The 22135-nt window shown below is 31.6% G+C and overlaps 3 protein-coding genes across 3 annotated transcripts in view; 2 read left to right on the top strand and 1 right to left on the bottom strand.

The window, feature by feature from the left end:
- The window catches only part of LOC117683192 (E3 ubiquitin-protein ligase TRIM71-like), a 182662-nt gene that overhangs the window by 8498 nt on the left and 152029 nt on the right, over positions 1 to 22135 (top strand). The gene's annotated exons all lie outside the window — the stretch shown is intronic.
- On the bottom strand, positions 187 to 7643 carry LOC136274957 (proprotein convertase subtilisin/kexin type 5-like). The gene is made up of 3 exons (XM_066083050.1): positions 7528 to 7643; positions 2219 to 5510; positions 187 to 643 (listed from the first exon to the last, which is right to left on the bottom strand). Exons 2-3 carry the CDS (start codon positions 5237 to 5239, stop codon positions 602 to 604), a joined length of 3063 nt encoding a protein of 1020 aa, XP_065939122.1. The 5' UTR covers positions 5240 to 5510; positions 7528 to 7643; the 3' UTR covers positions 187 to 601.
- The window catches only part of LOC136274949 (uncharacterized), a 23914-nt gene continuing 9496 nt past the window's right edge, over positions 7718 to 22135 (top strand). The window contains exons 1-4 of the mRNA XM_066083027.1: positions 7718 to 8154; positions 8954 to 8995; positions 9421 to 9551; positions 11636 to 11911. Coding sequence (XP_065939099.1) covers positions 7725 to 8154; positions 8954 to 8995; positions 9421 to 9551; positions 11636 to 11911 — 879 coding nt within the window. The 5' untranslated portion in view covers positions 7718 to 7724. The remainder of the gene's footprint in view (positions 8155 to 8953; positions 8996 to 9420; positions 9552 to 11635; positions 11912 to 22135) is intronic.

Genomic DNA, 22135 nt, shown 5'->3' with positions numbered 1-22135 from the left:
ATATACAGAAATAAATTTGAACAGACGTTAAATATAAATATGATAAATCCAAATGAACAATCTATTATGAATTAAATAATAAACCAATGGTTAAAGAATTAAGTGATGATTAAAGTGCTTTTAAAACTGACAAGAGATGCACACTTGAGTTTAAATATACACGTAACAATCAGTAGCGAGGTTATACAAACATGTATACAATTACACATACATGTACAAAGGTAGAAGTTTATCGATTAAAAGGAGATTTATACATGTATGAAATGCATTTAATGTTTTTAGAACTTATTAAGGATATATGTAAAAATGCATATAACTACAGACAGTCACTGTTATATAGATTTGTACCGAAGAATTGCACAACTAAGTAAAGAAGAATGGATGTTCGTATATAAATTAATCATGGACTTAAAAGACTCCTCTTAATCCTCTTAACAGGCCATTGTTTAATTTATACACATTACTTTGAAAAGATTTTTGCACATATTTGTATAAATGATATAAATAACTCTTATCCTCGTCAGCTTGTAAAACACGAAGATCGTCCGCTCTCAGAAATACATGTACATTCCAGAAACGTAAGGGTATGCGTGTATCTCTTTCATGAATGAGTTGCTCTTGATGCGTTCTTTCCTTGTAGCCACTACATTAAATAAAATGCAGAAGTTGAAAAACAAATCAACATTTCTTACATAATGTAACTATTGTTTGTTTATTAATGATATAAAATTGATATTTTATCAAAAATTGTTTTGGACTTAAATGAGCTAAAGTAATTTTAATAACGTTTTTAATTGTTTTAATTAGACTGACGTGTATTTGATAATTTGTCAATGCATTCGTCTATATTAGTTTTGAAAAATGTTTGGCTTTGTCAGAATTTCTTTTCCATTTTCCAACAAACTTGCCACATAGCATTTTGTGTATAAATCTTTTGACCCCCCACCCACCCATCCCAAAGTTTTTGCGACTGAAGGTCTGAGCCCCCCCCCCCCCCTTCCCCAATCCAAAGGCTATGACAAAATTAGTATTACAGTCTCAACAATCTCTATAAATACGATTTCTTTTCTTTTTTTACAGGATTTCAAAAAGAATTCCAAGAAAATGCTCTATATTCGACCTTTCCCTTTTATAAATAGAAAAAGCAGGAATAATTATATGACACTTTAATGGCTCTAGCACCAAATATACTTTTTGAAATCTGAAATCATTTACTAGATCTTGACCAGTATGGTAAATGTAAAACCCCATTTTTATTTTTACCTGAGACATTAAATGTATTTCTATTTGTATGCAAAGTTTTGGAAAGATGACTTTACTAGAAATGTTTTTATTTGCGTTATAATTTAATTACTCCAAAATGTTGTAACATCTGTTGTTATGTTCATTATGTACTGGCCTTTGAAGCCACCAGTAAAGCAAGGATTTTTAAACTTTGACTTAGATTTTACTTTTATAATCACTACATGTGTTCAACTATAGTTCAAACTATATATATATATATATATATATATATATATATATATATATATATATATATATATATATATATATATATATATATATATATATATATTTGTTTGTTTTCTTCAAATTATCAATTTCCATATCAAATTTTAGCAAAAATTTCAGGAAAATTGTCATTTCTGTTTTGGGCCCTACATTTCCAAAAAAAATGGCATGTGGCGTTGGTCGCAAATAGAATAAATGATCATTTTAGGTCCCCATCGTTATATCCAAGATGTTTTTGGATGATTGACATTACTTGTATTTCAGGTGCCAACCTCCTTAACAAAACAGAGAAAATGTATAAACATTTTATGCAGCATATTGTTTTGAATAGTCAGCAAAGAGCAAAAAGAACCAAAGAAAACTAATTCAACAGATGATTCTCTTTTTGTCCTAGTGTACATTTTATTTTTTACTCGCTTGACAGGATTGATTAAATATTTTTACTTTGGCCTCACGCTTTTAAAACATAGAATGTTTGCTTTACTAATGAAATAAATTCCATATTTACAACAAAAACAAAATATTGAATACATATTATTGATCTTTCGTTCATTGTTTTGTTAATTATAAATCATAGGCATAAAAATTAGATATAAAAAAAATATATTTTCTTTTGTGCAAACAACAAATGTATATTAATTGAGAAAGGTATAAACATTATAGGAAAGATATAAACAGTTACAAACGGGAAAAAGAAAACTCTTACCTGTTCTGGATTGTTATAATGCCAACAAACTTCAACTCCCAAGGCTATGTTTATTAATATAATAAGAGATAAAATAATAATCATTGTATACACTGGTGTAAGTGAGATGCACAAGTTTTTACCCCACGATCGTTTTACATAGGTATGCGAGGGGCATGTCTGGAAACACCACGTGTCGTCATATATAACGCCAGAGCATGTGTAACTTGAGATGCATTCGTAATTTTCGGTAGCTAATTCATAAGTGTCGCACCTTTCTACACATTCTCTATTTCCATTATAGAATACGTTTGTGAAAGGAAGATACTGCGGACAATCAGTTGTACAGTGCTTTCCATGTGGAAATGTATTTTTTGGACATTCCTTTATGCAATTAAAATTGTTGTCATAAAAATGTGGACAAAAGCTAACACAGATATTCTTATCAAGGAACGAAGCTTCCCTTGGGCATTTTAGTAAACAATTTTTTTCAAAAACAACATCCCCATGTGGACAATGTTCAAGACACTTCGATCCTTTTAAATAACCGTCACAAAATTCCACGCATTCCCCTTTGACATAATATGGTGCTTGCAATGGACATTGATCATAGCACAACTGCTGGTACTTAATCTTTCCATTTGGACATGAATCGAAACAAGCATATTTCTGTAAATTAAGTATTGTATTATTTAGACATTGTATGAAACACTCCCATTTGTATCTATATTTAGCTTCGGTTGGACAATGAAGAAGACACTTCCTCTGATATCCCACTAGTCCATAAGGACACTGTTCATAACAGATTTTCTTTATCATGAAATTTGGACAAATATCCACACATTTACTCTTGTAATTATATGGTTTGCTTGAAGGACAATTATGCACACAAGTATTATTGAACTCGTAAGTTCCTTGTGGGCAGGTGTCAAGGCAGTTCATTCCTCTACGTAGGGTTTGACAATATTCAACGCATGTATGTCCATGATTTATATACGGAGAATCTTCTGGACATTTTTCAATACACTGGTTTTTATGTCCATAGAACCCTTGCGGGCATTTCTCAAAACACGTAAAATTTAATAAATACTGTGTGTCTTTGCAGTGTTTTAAGCACTCTTTATTTGTAACGTAGTAATTGATGTATTTATCTGAGATAAAGGAAGCTTCCGCAGGACATTTTTCTACACATGTATTATTGTAGATAAATTGGCGTCTGAAACACCAGGACACACATTTGTTTTCCTCAATAAATTCACCCTCTTTACAATTCCTTACACATCCTTGTTCATTCATGCGAGTGTAGTTATCAAAAATCGTACCGACCAAAGGTGCCACTATTGGACAATTGCGGACACATGACTTGTTATATATCTTAAATTTATAGGGGCAATGATCAACACAGCGAAACTCATAATGTAGATGTCGACATTTATCAACACATATGGATCCATCGTCGAATTTTCCAATTTCGTGGCATGCCGTGCATATGCCATTGAGTGGGAGACTTTTAGTTTGCGGGCAACTGTACACACAATGGTTACCAAAAGTGAATTTATTTGTGGGACACTTTTCCTTGCAAACAAGAAGGCTGCCTAGATCCTGTTGTTGTTCGTCTATTTTGCTAGCGTTTAAAGGACATGTCTGAACACAAGTTCCGTTAAGTGCAAATTTAGCATTTGGAAGACATGTATTGTAGCATCGATTTTCAAATTGTACAACTTTACAGCTATTTACACAGTGTTGGTTTTCTTCATACATCCCGATTTGGCCACACTGTACGCATTGTCCTCCATGTATCGATGTAGAAGTATCTGGGCATTTATCTAGGCATTCATTTTGAAAACGCACCTTTTCACACAGATTTTTGCAAATGTTTCTATTTTTTTCTTTGTCTTTCAAAACAAACGGGTAATCCTCAGGACAATGATGGACACATGTCATGTTAAAAGTCATGTTTTTCTTGATAGTGGGACATTCGAAATAACAATCACCATTGTCCCGAACAAAGTTTGATGGACATTCTTTCGCGCATATCACAAAGGCGTTAATTGGTTTTGTGAGAGTCATGATTGAGGTTAAATTAGGTTGTTTGTGAAGGGATGCAGGCATATGTACTTTATAGGGATCTGAATCTGGACACTGTTCTTGACAAGTCTCTCTAAACAAGACTTTCCCCACAGAGCGGGCATCGACACACATGTTGCTGACTGAAGATGTGTATTTTTTGCATTTGTCCACACAAACATATGTTATATGTCCTGTTTCTACCTTTAATTCGAAAAATCTGGACGAAACTGGACATTTTGCAAAACAAAACTTGTTGTATAAAAATGGTTGAGTTTTTGGACAATGGGTAACGCATGTCGAATTTAATCTGGCTGTTTTCTCAGGACAATCACTCAAGCAAAAAACATTATTCATTTGATGATATTTAAATCCCTCGCACCTTATTACACACGCGTTATTTGCTCTATCTATGAAATGATTAGGAGGACAAGTTTCTAAACATTTTGATGCATATAGTAAAAAGTCACTGGAACAGTTTTTAACACAGTTTTCATGCTCTTGTAGTGTGTCATCGGGACACGTGTCCATACATATTCGATTATACTTAAAGCGACCTTTGGAACACTCTGTTTTACAAGTTCTTCCATCGCGAACAAACTGTTCTGAACAGTTATTTACACATAATGTATTTTGATACAGCTTTTGAAAAGGACATTCTGAAACACATCGGTCCTCATCGACATACTCCATACTTCTTGGACATTTATCAACACATGTTTTATTGAAAAGAAACCGACCATTTGAACATGTCATTTGACAAACTCCAATGTCTAAAACGTATCCCTCTGGACACTGGTTAACGCATTCGCCGTTTAAAATATTAAGGTTTTTCATCGAAACATTTAACCAGACAGCTATTATTATAACTGACTGTAAAATGCGGACACTTTGTAAAACATTGCATAAGGTAACATTTGCAATGTACTGGACAATCATTAACATAGCAGAAACCATCGTTAATGTTTTCATCATTACAGAATTTCCTGTGTCCAACCTGCATTTTATCACCTGTGCATCCGGATTTACACATCCTATTTGAATCGATATGTGGATGTTTTGGAGAACATTCTTGTACACAATTGTAATAACTTTGGTCGATTTTGATGTTATGTCCCCAATACCAGTTTCCAACCTTCTGGTAGGTATACGACTCTACATACTCATAAAGTGTATCCACTGGACACTGAACACATCGTCCATTCAATAATCCTCTCGGAAAGACGCATTGTGTCATACCTACAACCTTTAAAACAGTATACCAATAGATAATTAGTGGTCAATAAAGGACTATGTGCGGTATGGTCAAATATCTGCCCCCGATTTTAACCAATTTTTAAATAGTATCGTATGAAAATGAAATCTTCACAAATCATTGTAAAGAGGATGCCTATAACTTTAATCTTGATTTTAGTCATCATTGCTCACTCGCTGTTTATCTATGACGTCACTTAAATGACCTAATTCCCGCAAATTTGCAAATAAATGAAGATATTCTCATTTTTTGCTCTATATTTTGCATTCCGAAGTATAGAGCGCAGGTCTGCTCAAGTGCGATTTTAACATATGTTTTTCTTCAGATAGTTATACATATTATACTAAAAACTGGTACTTGAGCAAGCCTGCGCTCGATGTTTCCCAGTCGAAAAACCATCGGAAAACACCCATATTTTGCTACAAAACATCTATTTATCAAAATAATGCAATATTCATGACGTCATTTCTACATTATGACGTCACTGTGGTGATAACCTTTTACACCTTTATTTCCAATATGATTTTAACTATCTTTCACCTTATTTTAAAGCTCTTTCTAAAACTTTGATTTTGGGGGGCAAAAATTGCATAAAACCGCACTTAGTCCTTTGAGAAAGACAACTATTATATGCATAGAGAAACAAAATGATTAACATTCAAATTATCAATGTTTAACAGTTATATTTACTTAATTCTTACTCATTTGCATTAAATGAAGGACTACATATCTTTTGATATGATTAAATCGCCTAACATTAATCAAAACATTTTACAAATCAGATTTATGAATATTGCCATTCATTTAAAATGAAAATGTCGCGTTAATTATTTTTTGGTTTTTAAAAAGAATTGTCGATAACAAATGAATATAGAAAAATTGTCATTCAAGAAGAAACCTACTGACTTCACCAATCTTCGAAAACCCAATCGGAGTGGGAATGTAAATAATTTAAAATTTGATTTATATCTTACCTTCATAACCATTAAAAATGAAACGATTATTCGTAACATTATAAAGGAGAATTAGAACAACTTCAAATAAAAAGCCATGTTGCTTAGTGACTGAATATTCCATTATAATGCATATACCTGGGTGTCATTTTAATGGTTGTTAATATGATTCCGTTGAATCATTTAAGTTTAAGTCAAACGATATATTTAATATTGAATAATCTATTCAAAGATTTCTTTATGAATAAGTTAAATGACGTGTGTGTTATAAATGCTTTTAAAAATGAATAGGTTTTTATAGGTATGCAAAAAGTGAAAGTCAATTTCTGTCGTTCTTTAAATTGTAAATATCAAATCGGCTGACGGTTGCTTTGTCAGTAAAAAGTTTCTTTTCAACAATATGCGATCAATTGAAGGAAATTCAGTTTGGGTATATATATGTTGCACAAGTTTTAGTATTGGAACAAATACAAATCTTTTATTGGCACAAACACAATTACAATTATTGGCAAAGGCCCATTGGATATATATATATATATATATATATATATATATATATATATATATATATATATATATATATATATATATATATATATATATATATATATATATCCAAATCACAAAAGAATTTTCTCAGTGTCCGGTAAAAATATAATAAAAGAAAAAAAGCAACACTAACTGCAAAACATAAGCGCTTTCATTGTTAAAAATCTTCAGACGTTTTACAGTCGTTAAAACTATGACGTCATAGTTTTAACGACTGTAAAACGTCTGAAGATTTTTAACAATGAAAGCGCTTATGTTTTGCAGTTAGTGTTGCTTTTTTTCTTTTATTATATATATATATATATATATATATATATATAGGAACATTATTGTATGTTTACAATAACTGCATGTACAGTATATATAGTTTTACTGATCTATATAGATCAGTTTAACATTTCCTTAGACTATTTGACATAATACACAAAACACAGAACAATTTCTTGATTTTGATAATTATAAAATACTGTTTTCACGGTGATGTTTAATGTGTGTAAACAACTTACCATGCAGTCTATAAATACTCCAACAATCAAACCCACCACAAAAATTCCATAGAAAGACATTGTTTTCATCATCACTCTGTGACAAAAAGAGAATAAAACGTTAACGTAGCCTTTGGAATATCCAGTATAATTCCACGAAGGCGATATCGAAAGTACTTGTTATTCTTAGCAACTTATGGTTATAGAAAGAACCAGTAATGGACGTATCACCAATTCCCTTACCATACGGAAAAGGTTTTCATTTATTCTTGTCTTTTTGTCAAGAAGATGAAGAACGAGCTTATTCTTTGTTACAGAAACTGGAAGACAAATACCAGCTCAAGTGTTTATATCACTTAAGAGACTTCAAACCTGGAGTTCATGTAACGGAAAACATTTTGGATGGCATCGAGAAGAGCATGAAAATAGTTTATCTCGTGTCTCAGAAATTCAAAGAAAGTCAACTTTGCAAAATGGAAATTTTATACGGAATCATGGCATCACATAAACAGTGTGAGAACAGTTTGATACCTGTATTACTGGAGCCTATTGAAATGCCTCGGGAATTGCAGACTATTAACTATGTCGACGGAACATTTAATGACACTGATATAGCATGCAAAATTTACAACGCCTGCCTTTTCGGGGGTGAGTAATTTTAGCTGATGTAATGCTATTCTGAGTTATATGTTCTTCCAAGTAATATTTTGATAATATTCTGTACATTAATTTATTGCGAATGGTTTAAATAGTCACCAAACCATAGACGAATTGCACATAATCAAAGGATACCTAGTGGGATTAAATTGTTATTATATATACGAACTAAATATAGGTCGGCTTCTATCTAGGTATCAGTGTTGATCTTTAGATATATATGAAATTTGATATTGATTGAGGGTAAAATTCATTTAAATTTTTTACATTGAATAGAATCCTAATGATCGATTTATATCTCAGAGTACAAACGTGTTTTAAATGGTGGTTCATGCGGTTAAAAAGAAGCTAGTGTTAAAGAAAAATTACATAAAAAAGCTATTAACGAGACAAAAATCATGGTTGATTGGAATGTCGCATAAAAGGAACAGCCAACTCTTTAAAAATCAAAAGGTAAACAAAATAACTTGAAATGCTTAAAAGTCTGTCCTAGTTCATGGAGTATATGCTCTCTGTGTAGATTTAGCTCCGAAGAAAAATAAAACGCATAAAAATTAATACAAACACTGGATAAAACACATCGCTTTTTGATATAAAGATGGATTATAATTTGGTTACACAATAATTTGAAAGAAGTTTTTAATATAAAGGAGTATGTGTATACTCACACGCTTACAATTTTACTCGATCAGGTGCCTGTTTTGTCAGCTTGTCACATTTTCAGTAATAAAAAAAAAATATCAACAAGGTCAAGTTAAATATGTGTTTTATGAGTGCATTTTTTTTTCAGCGAACGAAAGGTGCATTCTTCCAAATGTAATCTCTTTTCAAGGTAAGTGATCTTATACTCAAACGAGGAACCACAAGTTATATGTTAGTTGAAAATCAACTGTTCATCATTATAACATTAATTGTTTTCATTATTTATTTAAACCTTATTACTTGAGAGTAATTTCCTTTATTTAAAGATTTTCAATTGACTCTGAACAATCTCACGACTGCTTGAAAATAAAAATTGTTAACGAATGAATTGACCTACTATACAAAACAAAAGCAAGCCTGACAAAATGTAAACAAGGAAGTTTATTTGAGATTTTAGCTCACATAAATAAGGTTTAAAAATTGAATGTTCTTACACTAAATTTCGTAGGATTACTGAAATGTGCTGTAATAAAAAAGGAATCTTTGAACCACGACTTGGCTGTGGTTAAAGGGTCATTCAATGAAACAAACTTGTCTGTGCATATATGTTTTCAGATATGTCAAACGGTATGCCGTTGCGAGTTATCCGAAGAATACAGGGAGACGTGAGGTGCATTCCTGTAACTCGTTTCTTTGAAGATAGAAATGAACGCAAAAGAGTGAAGGATAAAACTCGATCTCTACAGGTACGTATTATATATTTGGGTGTATAAACTAGGTATGTTATTACAAAAAGACAACAAGGTGTCCAAGTAGCGTAGTGACCGCTGCGACCCGAGTTCGATCCCCTTGATCGACAGTGGTGGTATGTGATAGGGTATGGTGGTCGCCCACTTGGACACGTGGGTTCTCTCCGGGTACTCCGGCTTCTTCCCACACCAATGACCCCCTCGCGCTAACATCTGTGCCAACGAAAGATATTAATATAAGTTGTATAACTTGCTTATGAATCGTTGTAAAATAAATAAAGTTCAGTTCTTTTTTTAAAAAATAACGTTGAGTTCAATGTCAAAGAGGCTTCTTACATAGAGTTACTTTAAATTTGCACTTTACAATTCACCTAATGTTATCAAAATTGTTTTAATATTTTTTTGGTAACACATTATTAGTTAAGATATATATTCAAATATCATCAGAAAAATTACATTTAGCTACTTAATATGATGATTGTTGGTACATATTATAATGAAAAAAAAAGAACTTTCATGAAATTACCAACATGGTTTCAATAATACAAGTTCCCTTGATAAAGAAAGTACCACATATAAAAAAAAAATAAAACGCTTTGAACAAATAAACTTTTTAATATAGACATAACCAGTAATTAATACGTGTTTTAAGGCTGATGTTTGGTATAAATATCCCAAACGTATTCATAATTTGAAAATTCTTTAGTTTACGAATTTTGTATTTAATGTTTAACTGGATTATGATATTTATTGAATTTTGACTTATATTTGATGCACATAGAAATCTAAAGAATATTGGTCAACATGCTCATTTTTTCTGCAACTTTTACAACATGAATACACCCATTTCATTCAATGAATTTGACGATATGCAATGATTTTCATTTTGAACTTATGAGTGCGTTACTTTAAAACCTGTGTTAAAATGCAAAAGTGCACGTACAAATACAATATTTTAAAGCGTATATATAATAGTTATAAATAAAAACTTTTTAAACATGCAGCAAATAATAAAGTCCACTACTAATGCAATATTATTGCTTTAAGATGTATACCATAATTCTAAGCTTATCGGGTAATATTTATTTCATATTTTCAATGAGGTGTGTACAGAATTATCAGAGTTAACGTCATTCATGTGAAAACCAACCTTAAACACTTTTAAACGAGCTGCTGTTTTAAGAAAAACAAAAGAAAAAAACCCAAAAATAATAGAATTGAATGACGTTCAAATAAATTCATCTAAGATTTTCGAGGTATACTTTGTTCCAAGCGTCCTCTTCCACCACCTTTTACGTAAAATCTCGATAATCATATATACCTTTTGTATCCAACTTACATCCATTCACTATAATGTAAAAAAAAAAAACCCCAGATTATTTGATTTGAAATGATTCCCTTACCTTCAGATTTAATAACACAGTCCAAAGTAAAAAAGTCTATGGGAAGTTTGCAGTAGAGATGAGAGTACCCCGGATTATAACGTAAGAAATGTGTGAGGTGTTCCAATACTTCCGCCTTGGGAAAAATATAAATATTTTCCATGGATTAGAACCCGGAAATTTTTATAATTTCATAAATCATAAATCTTGATTATTCTGTATCAATTTTGATACGTAACCACATTTCTCTGGACATAGAGAATAATCAGAGTAAAAGAAAACTAGACTTTGACCCGTGCGTGCACGGGTTGACATTGCATATTATGTCGGGCATTTACGAAATAGATACATCAATTTGCACACCATGTTGACATTCAGAACTCTCGGAATTTTTCATATATTAAACGCACGAGTTAGAATATCTCCCGTAATTTCTTTCATGAACAGAATATATAGCAATTCTTTAATGAAAATTTTCACGTATTTGCATTATTGTTTTTGAGTTTATCCATGCAAATGTGATATTGTGAAAGCATAAACTAAAGAGCATGCGTGAATGCAATGCGCATGCGCAAGAACAACACTGTACTAAAACACACACATATACGCACAGATTCATAAGTACGTATATTTTAATTTCATTTTTAATTATAATAAAATTGAATGGTTTGTAATTTTTTTTATATCTTACGCATTTAGATTGATGAATTGTCCAGTAAAATAGTGGAGGAGTTGAACTCAAGCACGTTTACAAAAAAGCACTTTTTGTACACTGACATATTCTGGTTTCGTTTGTGGTGGTTTCTCGTGTTGGGGGCTCCAGCTCTTGCCGTGTTGCCTCTCTTGGTTTATCTTGTCATCGTCAGAGATATAACAGAAGCAACACTAGCTGGTGTTTGCTCTACGCTTGTTATTGTTCCCATTGTCGCAGTATCATTGATGGTCCACTGCTGTTTTCGAAATATTGTACCAAAGGTATGTCAATTATCGTTAATAAATGTTTTAAAACAGTCATACTGGTTAACCACTATTCAAACCGACCGATTGACCGGTATTTTGTATCATAGTACACATATTTTTGAAATGGTGAACTATTTCTAAATTTTGTTTGTCACACTGATTATAATAACTGTTGTTTGTGCTAAAACAAAGCTGAATAGAAGCTGAATGGGAAACATCTTTTTGAAACATGTTTGCTTTAACAATCATTATAGTTAACATCCTTTGACAAATTTTTATTCACGATCCTCCGGCACCAACAATATGCTATTTATCTGGTTCAAATTCTTCGCGATCGATTGAAATAACATAAAATTTGCAACAAACTTGCTTTAAACTACACATTTTATATTTCATAAAACTAACCGTTTACTAGTATTGATTTTGCAACCAATTACTATTGCCGAGACCGATTCATCCCATTTTTCACACCAGTAAGAATATCAGTTTACACAATGTTCATAGATATTTATAAGTCTTTGAAAGAACTAAATTGCATCACTAAGTAAGAAAACATGGTTAAGACATCATTCTTTTACATGTATGTACTTAAAATTGCAAAATCCTTACTATTAGAACTACTTCCGGATCCTATCGGAGCTTACTACTGGCTCTAAAAAGTACTGAAAGTGCCAGTTTTTGGTGATAATTTCTGATAGTTACTGATATTAGTACTGTTAGTGCTGAGAATCGCTGATATTGACTGATAAGTTTACTGTTGTTAGTAATAATTGCTGTTGGTTCTGATATTTAATGATATTTGCTGATGCCTTTGCTGTGAGTTTTGATAATAACTGATATTTACTGAGATTTCTGTTGGTACTAATTATTGCTGTCATTTAATTAAAATGTTTTAATCCCAAAACATTGTCTTTTGATTAACAAATAACACATATTTTAGTATTAACACTATTTTGTGTTTTATTAATTTATATAGTTATATATTCTTTTTAATTTATTTGGCATATAGCTTGTTTGAACTTCGGAAGCACACAGATCACTTTATAGACTTAATATTAGAAAGCCGGTGTAATGAAGAATAATGACCCCCGTAGAATTATGACCGGGGGTCATTTTTCTACGTAGAATAATGACCCCCGGTCATTATTCTACGCAGAAAAATGACCCCCCGGTCATTATTCTACGTAGAAAAATGACCCCTTTGCCTGAAGAATAAGTGTCATTTTCATAAAAATGAGCACACTCCACATGAAGAAAAGTGACCCCTGTAGAATAATGACCCCCTTGTAGATTAAAGTTTTTCAGTATATTTTTTTCTTTACACTATTGTAATTTTTACTGCTGCAGTTAACAGAAAGTAACAGAAATTATAATTTATATTCAAATAAACTTAAAGTGAAAGAAGGGGTATATCTTAGAAAATTAAAATCCTACTACTATCGCTCCTTCCCAACTTTGCACTCTGGCCTTCGCATCTTCGCACTTTCGCCATCGCTTTTTTTGATTGCATTCAGCAAGTCTCGGTCGATTACATAGAATTTAATACAGGCACCGTACTCGCCAAGATTTTCCGATTAATTCATGCTATTATTGGTACGCATGCGCTAGGCCACGCGCTTACTATGAATGTTTATAAATATTTTAATGTGTACATGTAACATATATCTTTACCAGTGCTGGCCTAATCATTATCTACTCCACTCAAAATTTAATGTCCGCCATAATGTGTACATATGCACTTCCAGACTCCTGTCACTTACCAGCCGTCTGTTTAATGTGGACCAAACACAGCAACATTCTAATTTCATTATGCGACACTCCTTGCTCATGCATGGATCTAGAGGGGGTCCGCCCCCCGGAAAATTCAATATTAATAATTTTACGCAGTAAAACGGGAGAGGGAGTCCGGACCCTATCCCCATGGAAAATTTAATTTGATTGATTTTATAAAAAAAAAAAAATTCCAAAATATGCCTCGGAACCCTTTTAACGATGGAGAGCTCCGCAATTACAAAACATATCTCATCACAGATTACAAAGCTCACCGAGACGAGGCATCACCTTTATGACGCATCACCTTTATGAGACCACCTTTATCATATTATATGAAAACCATCCTTTATCTTCTTGGATATTCATGGATTCTCTTTTGACACAATATCGTATATAATCTGTTAAAAAATTGTATGATAAGCATATGTTCATATGCTAATCAATACAATAATATAAAATTAAAATTGCATCCTATCATACTTACAATATATATCATATAAAACCGTAAAAAATTGTGAGACATGATATTGTAACGTATGATATGACATTGTATTATGTTATACATTATAATTGTATTTGATCAAATAATAGAATATCATAAAACATAATAAAATTTAGTATTATATGAAACAATATCATATTGCAATAATACATCATAACATTGAAACATATAATATTTTATTGTATAATTAAGCGTTGAATCATTTATTTTGAAAGATGTGGTCTCATAACTGCAACGGTGTGTGCATACAAATTGTATAACGCGCGCTAGCGCGCATTGAAATTTTTTTTTCACTCTTCGTTGCAGTTATAAGACCTAATCTTTCAAAAAATAATGATTAAATGCTTATATTTACGTTTTTTAAACATGTATTTCCTTCCTGCAAATATGATTTGTTTTTAAAAAGCTGTCTTATTCAACGAGTTATGCGAAATTAACGGAATGGCCACTGGAACAGCCGAAATATGCTGACAAAAATAGTGCACAGCGTTTTAAATTCTAATAACACAATTTTATTTTTCTTTCTGTAATTTAATGAATTTGCTCTTGGTAAACTAAGAAATTAATCAACTGAATTCATTTAACTGTAAAAATATATTTACATCAATGAAATATTTATCAGCGTAAGTATAATAAAAGGTCGTTATCCGGTTTGAAGTCGCGAGAAGAGTCAGTTCCTGTTCTTCGAGAAATACTGAAGGAATTCTAAATGTATTCATCCGCACCAGATTTGGTGATTGGGTCTTCTGTGTTGTGCGTAAATATCACTCAAATCAACCAATGCAATTAATAAAAGAGAGTAAATGTAAATATCATAGTATGATATTGTATTGTATGATACTGTATCATATTTGATACATAATACGATATTGTATTATATAATACAATTTGATACAACATTGTATCATATCAAATGATACAATATCATGGGATAAAGTAAAATATTATATAATACAATTATATTATACACATTGTATCATATGATACAATAATGCGCTTGTATCATAAAAATCAATTATATACATAACAATATCACGATACAATATCATATCATAAAATATTTAAAAAAAAATGATACAATATTTTATCGTATCAGATAACATTTTACAATATAACATATGGTATTATATTGTATCCTATTAAACAATAGTGTTTCATATCATACAATACTTTATCATAGGAATCATGTTATATTATTTAACAACAACCTCATCTTTCTATCAAGCAGGTTTGAGTGAGGTAGGAGATTTCTCTAGCATCCTTGATAATGGAGATCAGGCTCTGCATCTAAAGCAACCTCTACGTTTCATTCATAATATAGTTAAATCAACTATGCAAGCTATGATCTATAAAACATGTGACCTGTTCCAAAAAACTAAACCTCATCAAGAATCATAAACCTTTGGCTCTGGTTCAGCATTCAAGCCTGTCAAGGTGCATCAGTATCATAAGACGCACCATCCATACAAGTTTAATGAAGTTAGAACCAGTAGTAACTAAGACATAATAATTAGAGGGCACCTGCAACAAAAACTTTAACCAGCTCCAAAAACCTTAACCTCCTCCATGATCCGAAACCTATAGCTCAGATTCAGCACTCAAGCCGGTCTGGTGCATCAGTATCATAAGACACACCATCCATGCAAGTTTGGTGAAGTACGGACCAGCAGTAACTTAGATATTGCTATTTAAGGACACCATCATCAAAAAACTTTAATCTGCTCCCAAAAACCTTAACCTCCTCCAGCATCTGAAAGTTAGGAACCAGATTCAGTAGGTCCAGATGCACCATTCATGTAAATTTGGTGAAGAGAGGACAAGTAATAGCTTAGATACAGGAGCTGCAACTAAAACTTTAACCCGCTCCGGACGCCGACGCCGGGGGTATAGCATATGCTCCCATTGACTTCGTCTCGGTGAGCTAAAAAGGCGAAAGCGCGAAGTTTCGAAGGCGAGAGTGCGAAGTTGCAAAGGCGAAGAAGCAATGGTTAACGGCCAATAAGGAAAATCGTCAAATGACTGAGAGTACTCGTACAGAAAAAATATTTTACTTTATCCTCGGCATACTTTAGTTTAGTTAATATCAAGATGATTAATGATTCAATAGTTTGTATGAGCATTGGTAATTTTGGATACAATAAAGATCGTGTGATCAAAATCAAGCAGAATATAAACCCCTAACATGGGCCCTAACCTCTTATCAACGCTTTTAGAAACAATCTTTTCTTATTATAATCGATCAGTGTTTATTATCTATTTAGATTTACTACAGTCAGGTACTCTTCACAAATTTGCTCCAAAAGAATAAAGTCTATTCATGATCACAAAACAGCATTACAACAAATGTTTAGAATATTGATGTTCATGTATTACGTAGAAGAAAACAAAACTAATGAAGAATGATTTTTTTAAAAATCACTTTCCCCAAGAAATGTAAATAAGAAGTATTCATATTCTTACGTTACCTGCCCCTTAGTCTTTTTCCATAAAGATATATACATGTATCATTCTTCGATTGACAATTCATTCACCAATAAATATGATAATATCATTACAACAATTATTCTTTCATGATTATTGTTCGTTAATTATCACACAATATCCTCATTGTGTATGAATTTTTCTTTATTTGCGTCATTTCCCGCCGTATGTCGACGAGAAAAGGAACGTAACTGTTAACAATCAATGTTTTGCGTGTGCTTGCTACGGATATGAAAAACTATATACAGCGATTTATTTACAAGTTTGGTGTTTATAACTTCAAAATCAGTTGAACAGAGTGAAAAATTAAATAATTTCAAAGTCATTTCTTGGATACGGGGTAACCAATTTCTATTCATGTTTACGGGGGGGGGGGGGGGGTCATTTTTTTACGGGGGTCATTTTTCTTCATGTTTAACATGAAGAAAAATAACCCCTGGGTCTTTTTTCTTCAGAAAAATCCAATTATTCTTCAGCTATGGGGGTCATTATTCTACGGGGGTCATTATTCTTCATTACACCGGTCAAAAATTGGTAACTTAAGGCAGACTCTACAAGAACTTTGATTTTTAAATGCAGTGAACAATTTTTTATCAACAATAAAAAAACCCATATTTCTTAACATGATCATTTTTTGTCAAAATAGAGAAGATGCCCAGTCAGGTTTTCAAAATGTCTTTGAGGTTGTACTTTACAGAAAGATTAGCGAGGCAGTATCTGTGTATAGTATACATACTTTCAGCAGATCAGGTAGTTTAAATGTCCCCATTCAACCTTGTAAATTGTCAGTCTGACACCTTGTGTATGACATTACGTAATATCCGTAAAGAGCTAACCATTGTCTTGAGAATATTTAATCTCTCTCTCTCTCTCTCTCTCTCTCTCTCTCTCTCTCTTTCTCTCTCTCTCTCTCTCGTACAAATACTTTATTCATGTACTAGTGTGCGGTAATATGACCAGAGGCTATATAAGTTTGGAAAACAAGGACACACAATTTAACTGATTTTCCTTAATAAATCAATGATTATATAATTAATGTCCACGCTTAAAAGCATGCAGAAAAAAAATCTTTTGTATGTCTGGGATCAAGAGACCCTCAGAACTAAGAGACAGCGTTCAGACTATATACACGACGGTGTGACAGCGGCAAGGTTTGAAAACTGGCCACCTGTGTATATGTCTTGCAACCTCAGATTAAACAAATGTGGCCGGGAAATACACTGTGAAACAAACGTGTTTGATTTTATTTTGGAAACAAAATAAATAATTATGGCCAGGATAAAATCATCTTAATTTTATTTATACTAGACTTCTACCCGTGCTTGCAAGGGTTGGCATTGCATATGATATCGGACATTTACGCAATAGATACATAAACACAGTATTGTTGACATTTACATAACCAAGCTTTAAGCCTATACAATAATACTATTACTTTCACGTACTACACTCTGCTTAGTAGTAAATCTAACTGTGTCTCGGTACAGGCCTTCACCACAGTTAAAATGCCTCCCGTATACACGTAATGTAGCAAAAAATTGCAGAATTGCTCAGAAACGATTTGGGAGAAAATTAATGAAGATGCATTAAAATAAGTCAAATTATTATTCACAACAAAAATTTTTGAGACTGTAAATAGCTTTCATCTAAAAACTGAATTCATGTTAAATTCACCAACATTTTTACTCGCTTTAAATTTACACACCATATTGACATTCGGAACTCTCGGGATTTTTCATTTTATATGATCTCAGTCAGAGTTATCTCCCGTATTTCCTTTGATGAACAGAATATGACAAATTACACGTATTTGTAATATCGTTTTTTTATTTTATCTATGCAAATATGATATTGTGGAAACAAAAGCTAAGGAGCCTAGAGAGTTGGCGTGAATGTAATGAGTATGCGCAAGATTGTAAAAAAAATCCAGATGTTTTCCGGATTTTTAAAAGGAATTTTCGTTGATTCTTAATTAGCGAAGCTTAATTGAGAAAAAAAAAATAAAATCAAATCGGTATTTGTCAAGTACCAATGATGTTTAGAATATATAAAACAAAAGACAGTACTCTTCCGATTTGTCGGTATTAAAGCCCTAAAATTCTAGTCTAATATTTTAATATAGTAGTATAGATTTAACGCGGTCCAATAAATAAAAAATGATCGCTCCAATTTGAGAATCATTAGATGAACAAGTATCTATCAATTACATTAAGTGATAAAATCTTCATGAACAGATTTTTACAAATGTAGAATGGAATGTTCTAGATATACAATGTAACACTGTAGTATCGAATGGATTCGCGCACGGGGATGGGATATATAGCATTTCTATAATTTCTACATGCAATTTATTCATTTGCTGAATTGTGTTAAGGTGACTCACTACACCTTAAAATATTTTCTCAAATCAGCAGAAAATTACTTGATAAAGATAGATTTTATAATGAATAAGAAGTATATCAGTTCAATAGGAAAAAATGTTCAATTCTGAATGAAAAATTACATTTTCGAAAATTTGATTCAGTAAACATGAACAAAAGCTACAAGCGGATTCGAACTCATGATCTGCGGTTCAGAGGCCCAATACTTTAATTACTGAGCTACGATGTTATACAACCCAATCGAACGATAAAAACAGTTTAACAAAACATTTAAATCGCTATATTGTGACAGTATCTTAAAAATATGTCTAGGTTATTGATGTACCTTAATCAGATAAAATAAAACTTGGAATAAGAACAAGTAGGAAAAAAATATACATTAAGATAAATAACCACATACAATGTACATAATAATAAGAACTAGACACAATCTCGTTGCGAGCAACGAGGAAGTCTTCTGTCCGATTTTTAGAAAGAAACATGACACCATTGACTTTGATTTTCGAGAACAAAGCATGATATGTTTAAAGGAGTGAAATACTTATGCTTTTTGTATTGCTTTTTATAAGTAAAACTTACATTGCTTTTTTTAAATACTTGCACTTCTTCCAATTAAGCTAGGAAAGATTAAACTTGTTAACCTTTGACCCCCAAAATCCCTTATTAGGTAACGCAAAAGAAAATCATTATATTGTTAGGATATAAACACGTATTAGATCTTATTCAGCTTTAATAACTTTTTACAAATCTAAAATCTAAAGAAAGAAACAATTTCATACCTTAACAAAACTATTTTTGAATTTTTGTGGAAATCATAGATTGATAAAGTTAAGAGGTTAGTCATTACTCAGGAGTTTTCGTCAGGAGGGTTGAAAATGGTTGACATTAACAATTTGATAACATCTCGTAAGTGTTCTTGGATAAAAAGGCTTACAAAATCACACACATCTTGGATGGATTTTTTATTTACCATTGATGGAAATGATTTTTTACAGAAATTGTTTGATTTTGGTGATAGTTTTGTAATTGAATGTTTACACCAGGTAAACAATGATTTTTGGAAAGATGTGTTAAATTCATGGTTATGTTTTATTACTGCTTATCAGGATCATCTAAAGGTAAAAGAAAAATTTTTAAATACCCCAGTGTGGTACAACTCAAACATACACATAGCAAATAAATATGTTTTTATTTAAGCCTGTTACAAGACCGGTGTAAAGGTTATACAAGATTTTTATGATGAAAATTGTAATTGTTTAGATATTGAGGAATTTAAATGTAAATACAATCTCAAGGTTATATGTACAATGCAATACAATAGTGTAAAACAGCAATTTTAAAGTTTTTTTTTCAAAATGTCTTATATTGACAAGACTTCTGTTTAAAAAAATTCTAATCCATGTATACCATTTTTTTTTCAAACAGTTATTCCCCATAAAAAGTGTACAGAAATTATTTATTTATAATGTTTTGAATAAAAATGTAGTTGTTCCAATTGCTGTAACCAAATGGAAAACAGATCTAACAGATTATAATGTTGAAGATCTTACTGTATGTGACATTTTTAAGATTTGTTTTAAAACTACCAATGATTCTTCTGTACAATGGCTTTATTTTAGAATTTTACACAAAATTCTTCCAGTTGGCTTCTACCTTAAAACAAATTAATATCAAAACTACTGACAGATGTGGGTTCTGTAAAAGTAATGTTGAAACTATTATACATGTTTTTATTTCCTGTGAGAAAATACATGCCCTGTGGAGTGAACTTAGTTTATATATTTACGGAAATACCTCTGAAGGAGTCGGATTTAATAGGTCTAATATCATACTTAGCCAACTTCCATTGTCTTTTCATAACAAAGTCATTGATTTTATAATTCTTTATATGAAACAATATATATTTTGTTGTCTTATGTTAAATAAGATTCCATGCTTGATTGGTTTCCTTTGTCATTTAAAACTATAATACAATAATGAAAGATATGCTGCAATACAAACTTGTAAATTACAATATTTTGAAAAATTATGGGATAGTTGGAAAGGTATCTTTGATGCCGACATCTAATTTATTTTCAATATGACTATTCTTTTCTATTTCTCTTTTGTCACCTACACTTTCTATTTTTTTCTTTTTTTTCTTTTCATGTAGACAAGTAACCACTGAATAATAATTAAAAAAAAAACCAAAACGTTTTACAAAATAGCTTTTAGTAAAGGACTAAAGATAAAAGAACTTAGAGCCCTTTGGTCCCCTAGCTAAGTTAAGGGGCCAGCCCCTTTTTCTTGATATCAAATGACAGGTCATTTAATTCTGAACACATTTTGTTCAACAAGTGTTTAGAAATTCATTACCGTTCTCGAGAAATATATGGAAAAGAAGGTTTTAGGGGCCGATCCCTTATCTCATGATAGGGGCCGTTTAACGAAATTTTGAAGGTTGCATATTGTTAAGAACATCATTTTGAACAACTTTTCTTTTGTACTGCATTTTAAAATATTTTTTCTTTCTGAGATATGGGTGATCAAATTTTGGACTTTTGGCCCCTAAAAACCCCTAATTACATAACATATGATAAATAATTGAATTGCTTGGATACATAACTCTAAGATAAACATATTTGCTTCTATAACATTTCACAAAATATCCCTCAGTAAAGGGCTATAGATATGAGACTTTAGAGCCCTTTGATCCCCAAATTTGAGGGGTCAGCACCTTATTTCTTAATATTAAATAAAAGGCCATTTTAATCTTAACACATTTTGTTCAACAAGTATTTAGAATTTCCGTAGCAATGTTAAGGCGTCCCGATGCTAAAATACGACTGGAAAAAGATATCATTTGAATCATCGCAAAAATACTTTGACCGAGAGTATCTCTTAAAATCTATGTTACATTTATTGAGACCGATGTTAAACATTATATTTGATGCATTTTTTTGACATCATATGTTCTTTGTAATCACGTGACGGGCGAAACCTAAAATTGCAAATGATCTATTTAAATCGCATCGGCATAGGTGATTATTGACATTAAATCATACATATCTTTAAAACAAATCCTTTATTTAGTCATATACTTTGAAGTTCTTGCTTATGAAA

This window comes from Magallana gigas, chromosome 4, assembly GCF_963853765.1.
Source record: "Magallana gigas chromosome 4, xbMagGiga1.1, whole genome shotgun sequence".
Lineage (NCBI taxonomy): Eukaryota > Metazoa > Mollusca > Bivalvia > Ostreida > Ostreidae > Magallana > Magallana gigas.
This window is presented reverse-complemented; position numbering and strand designations above follow the sequence as displayed.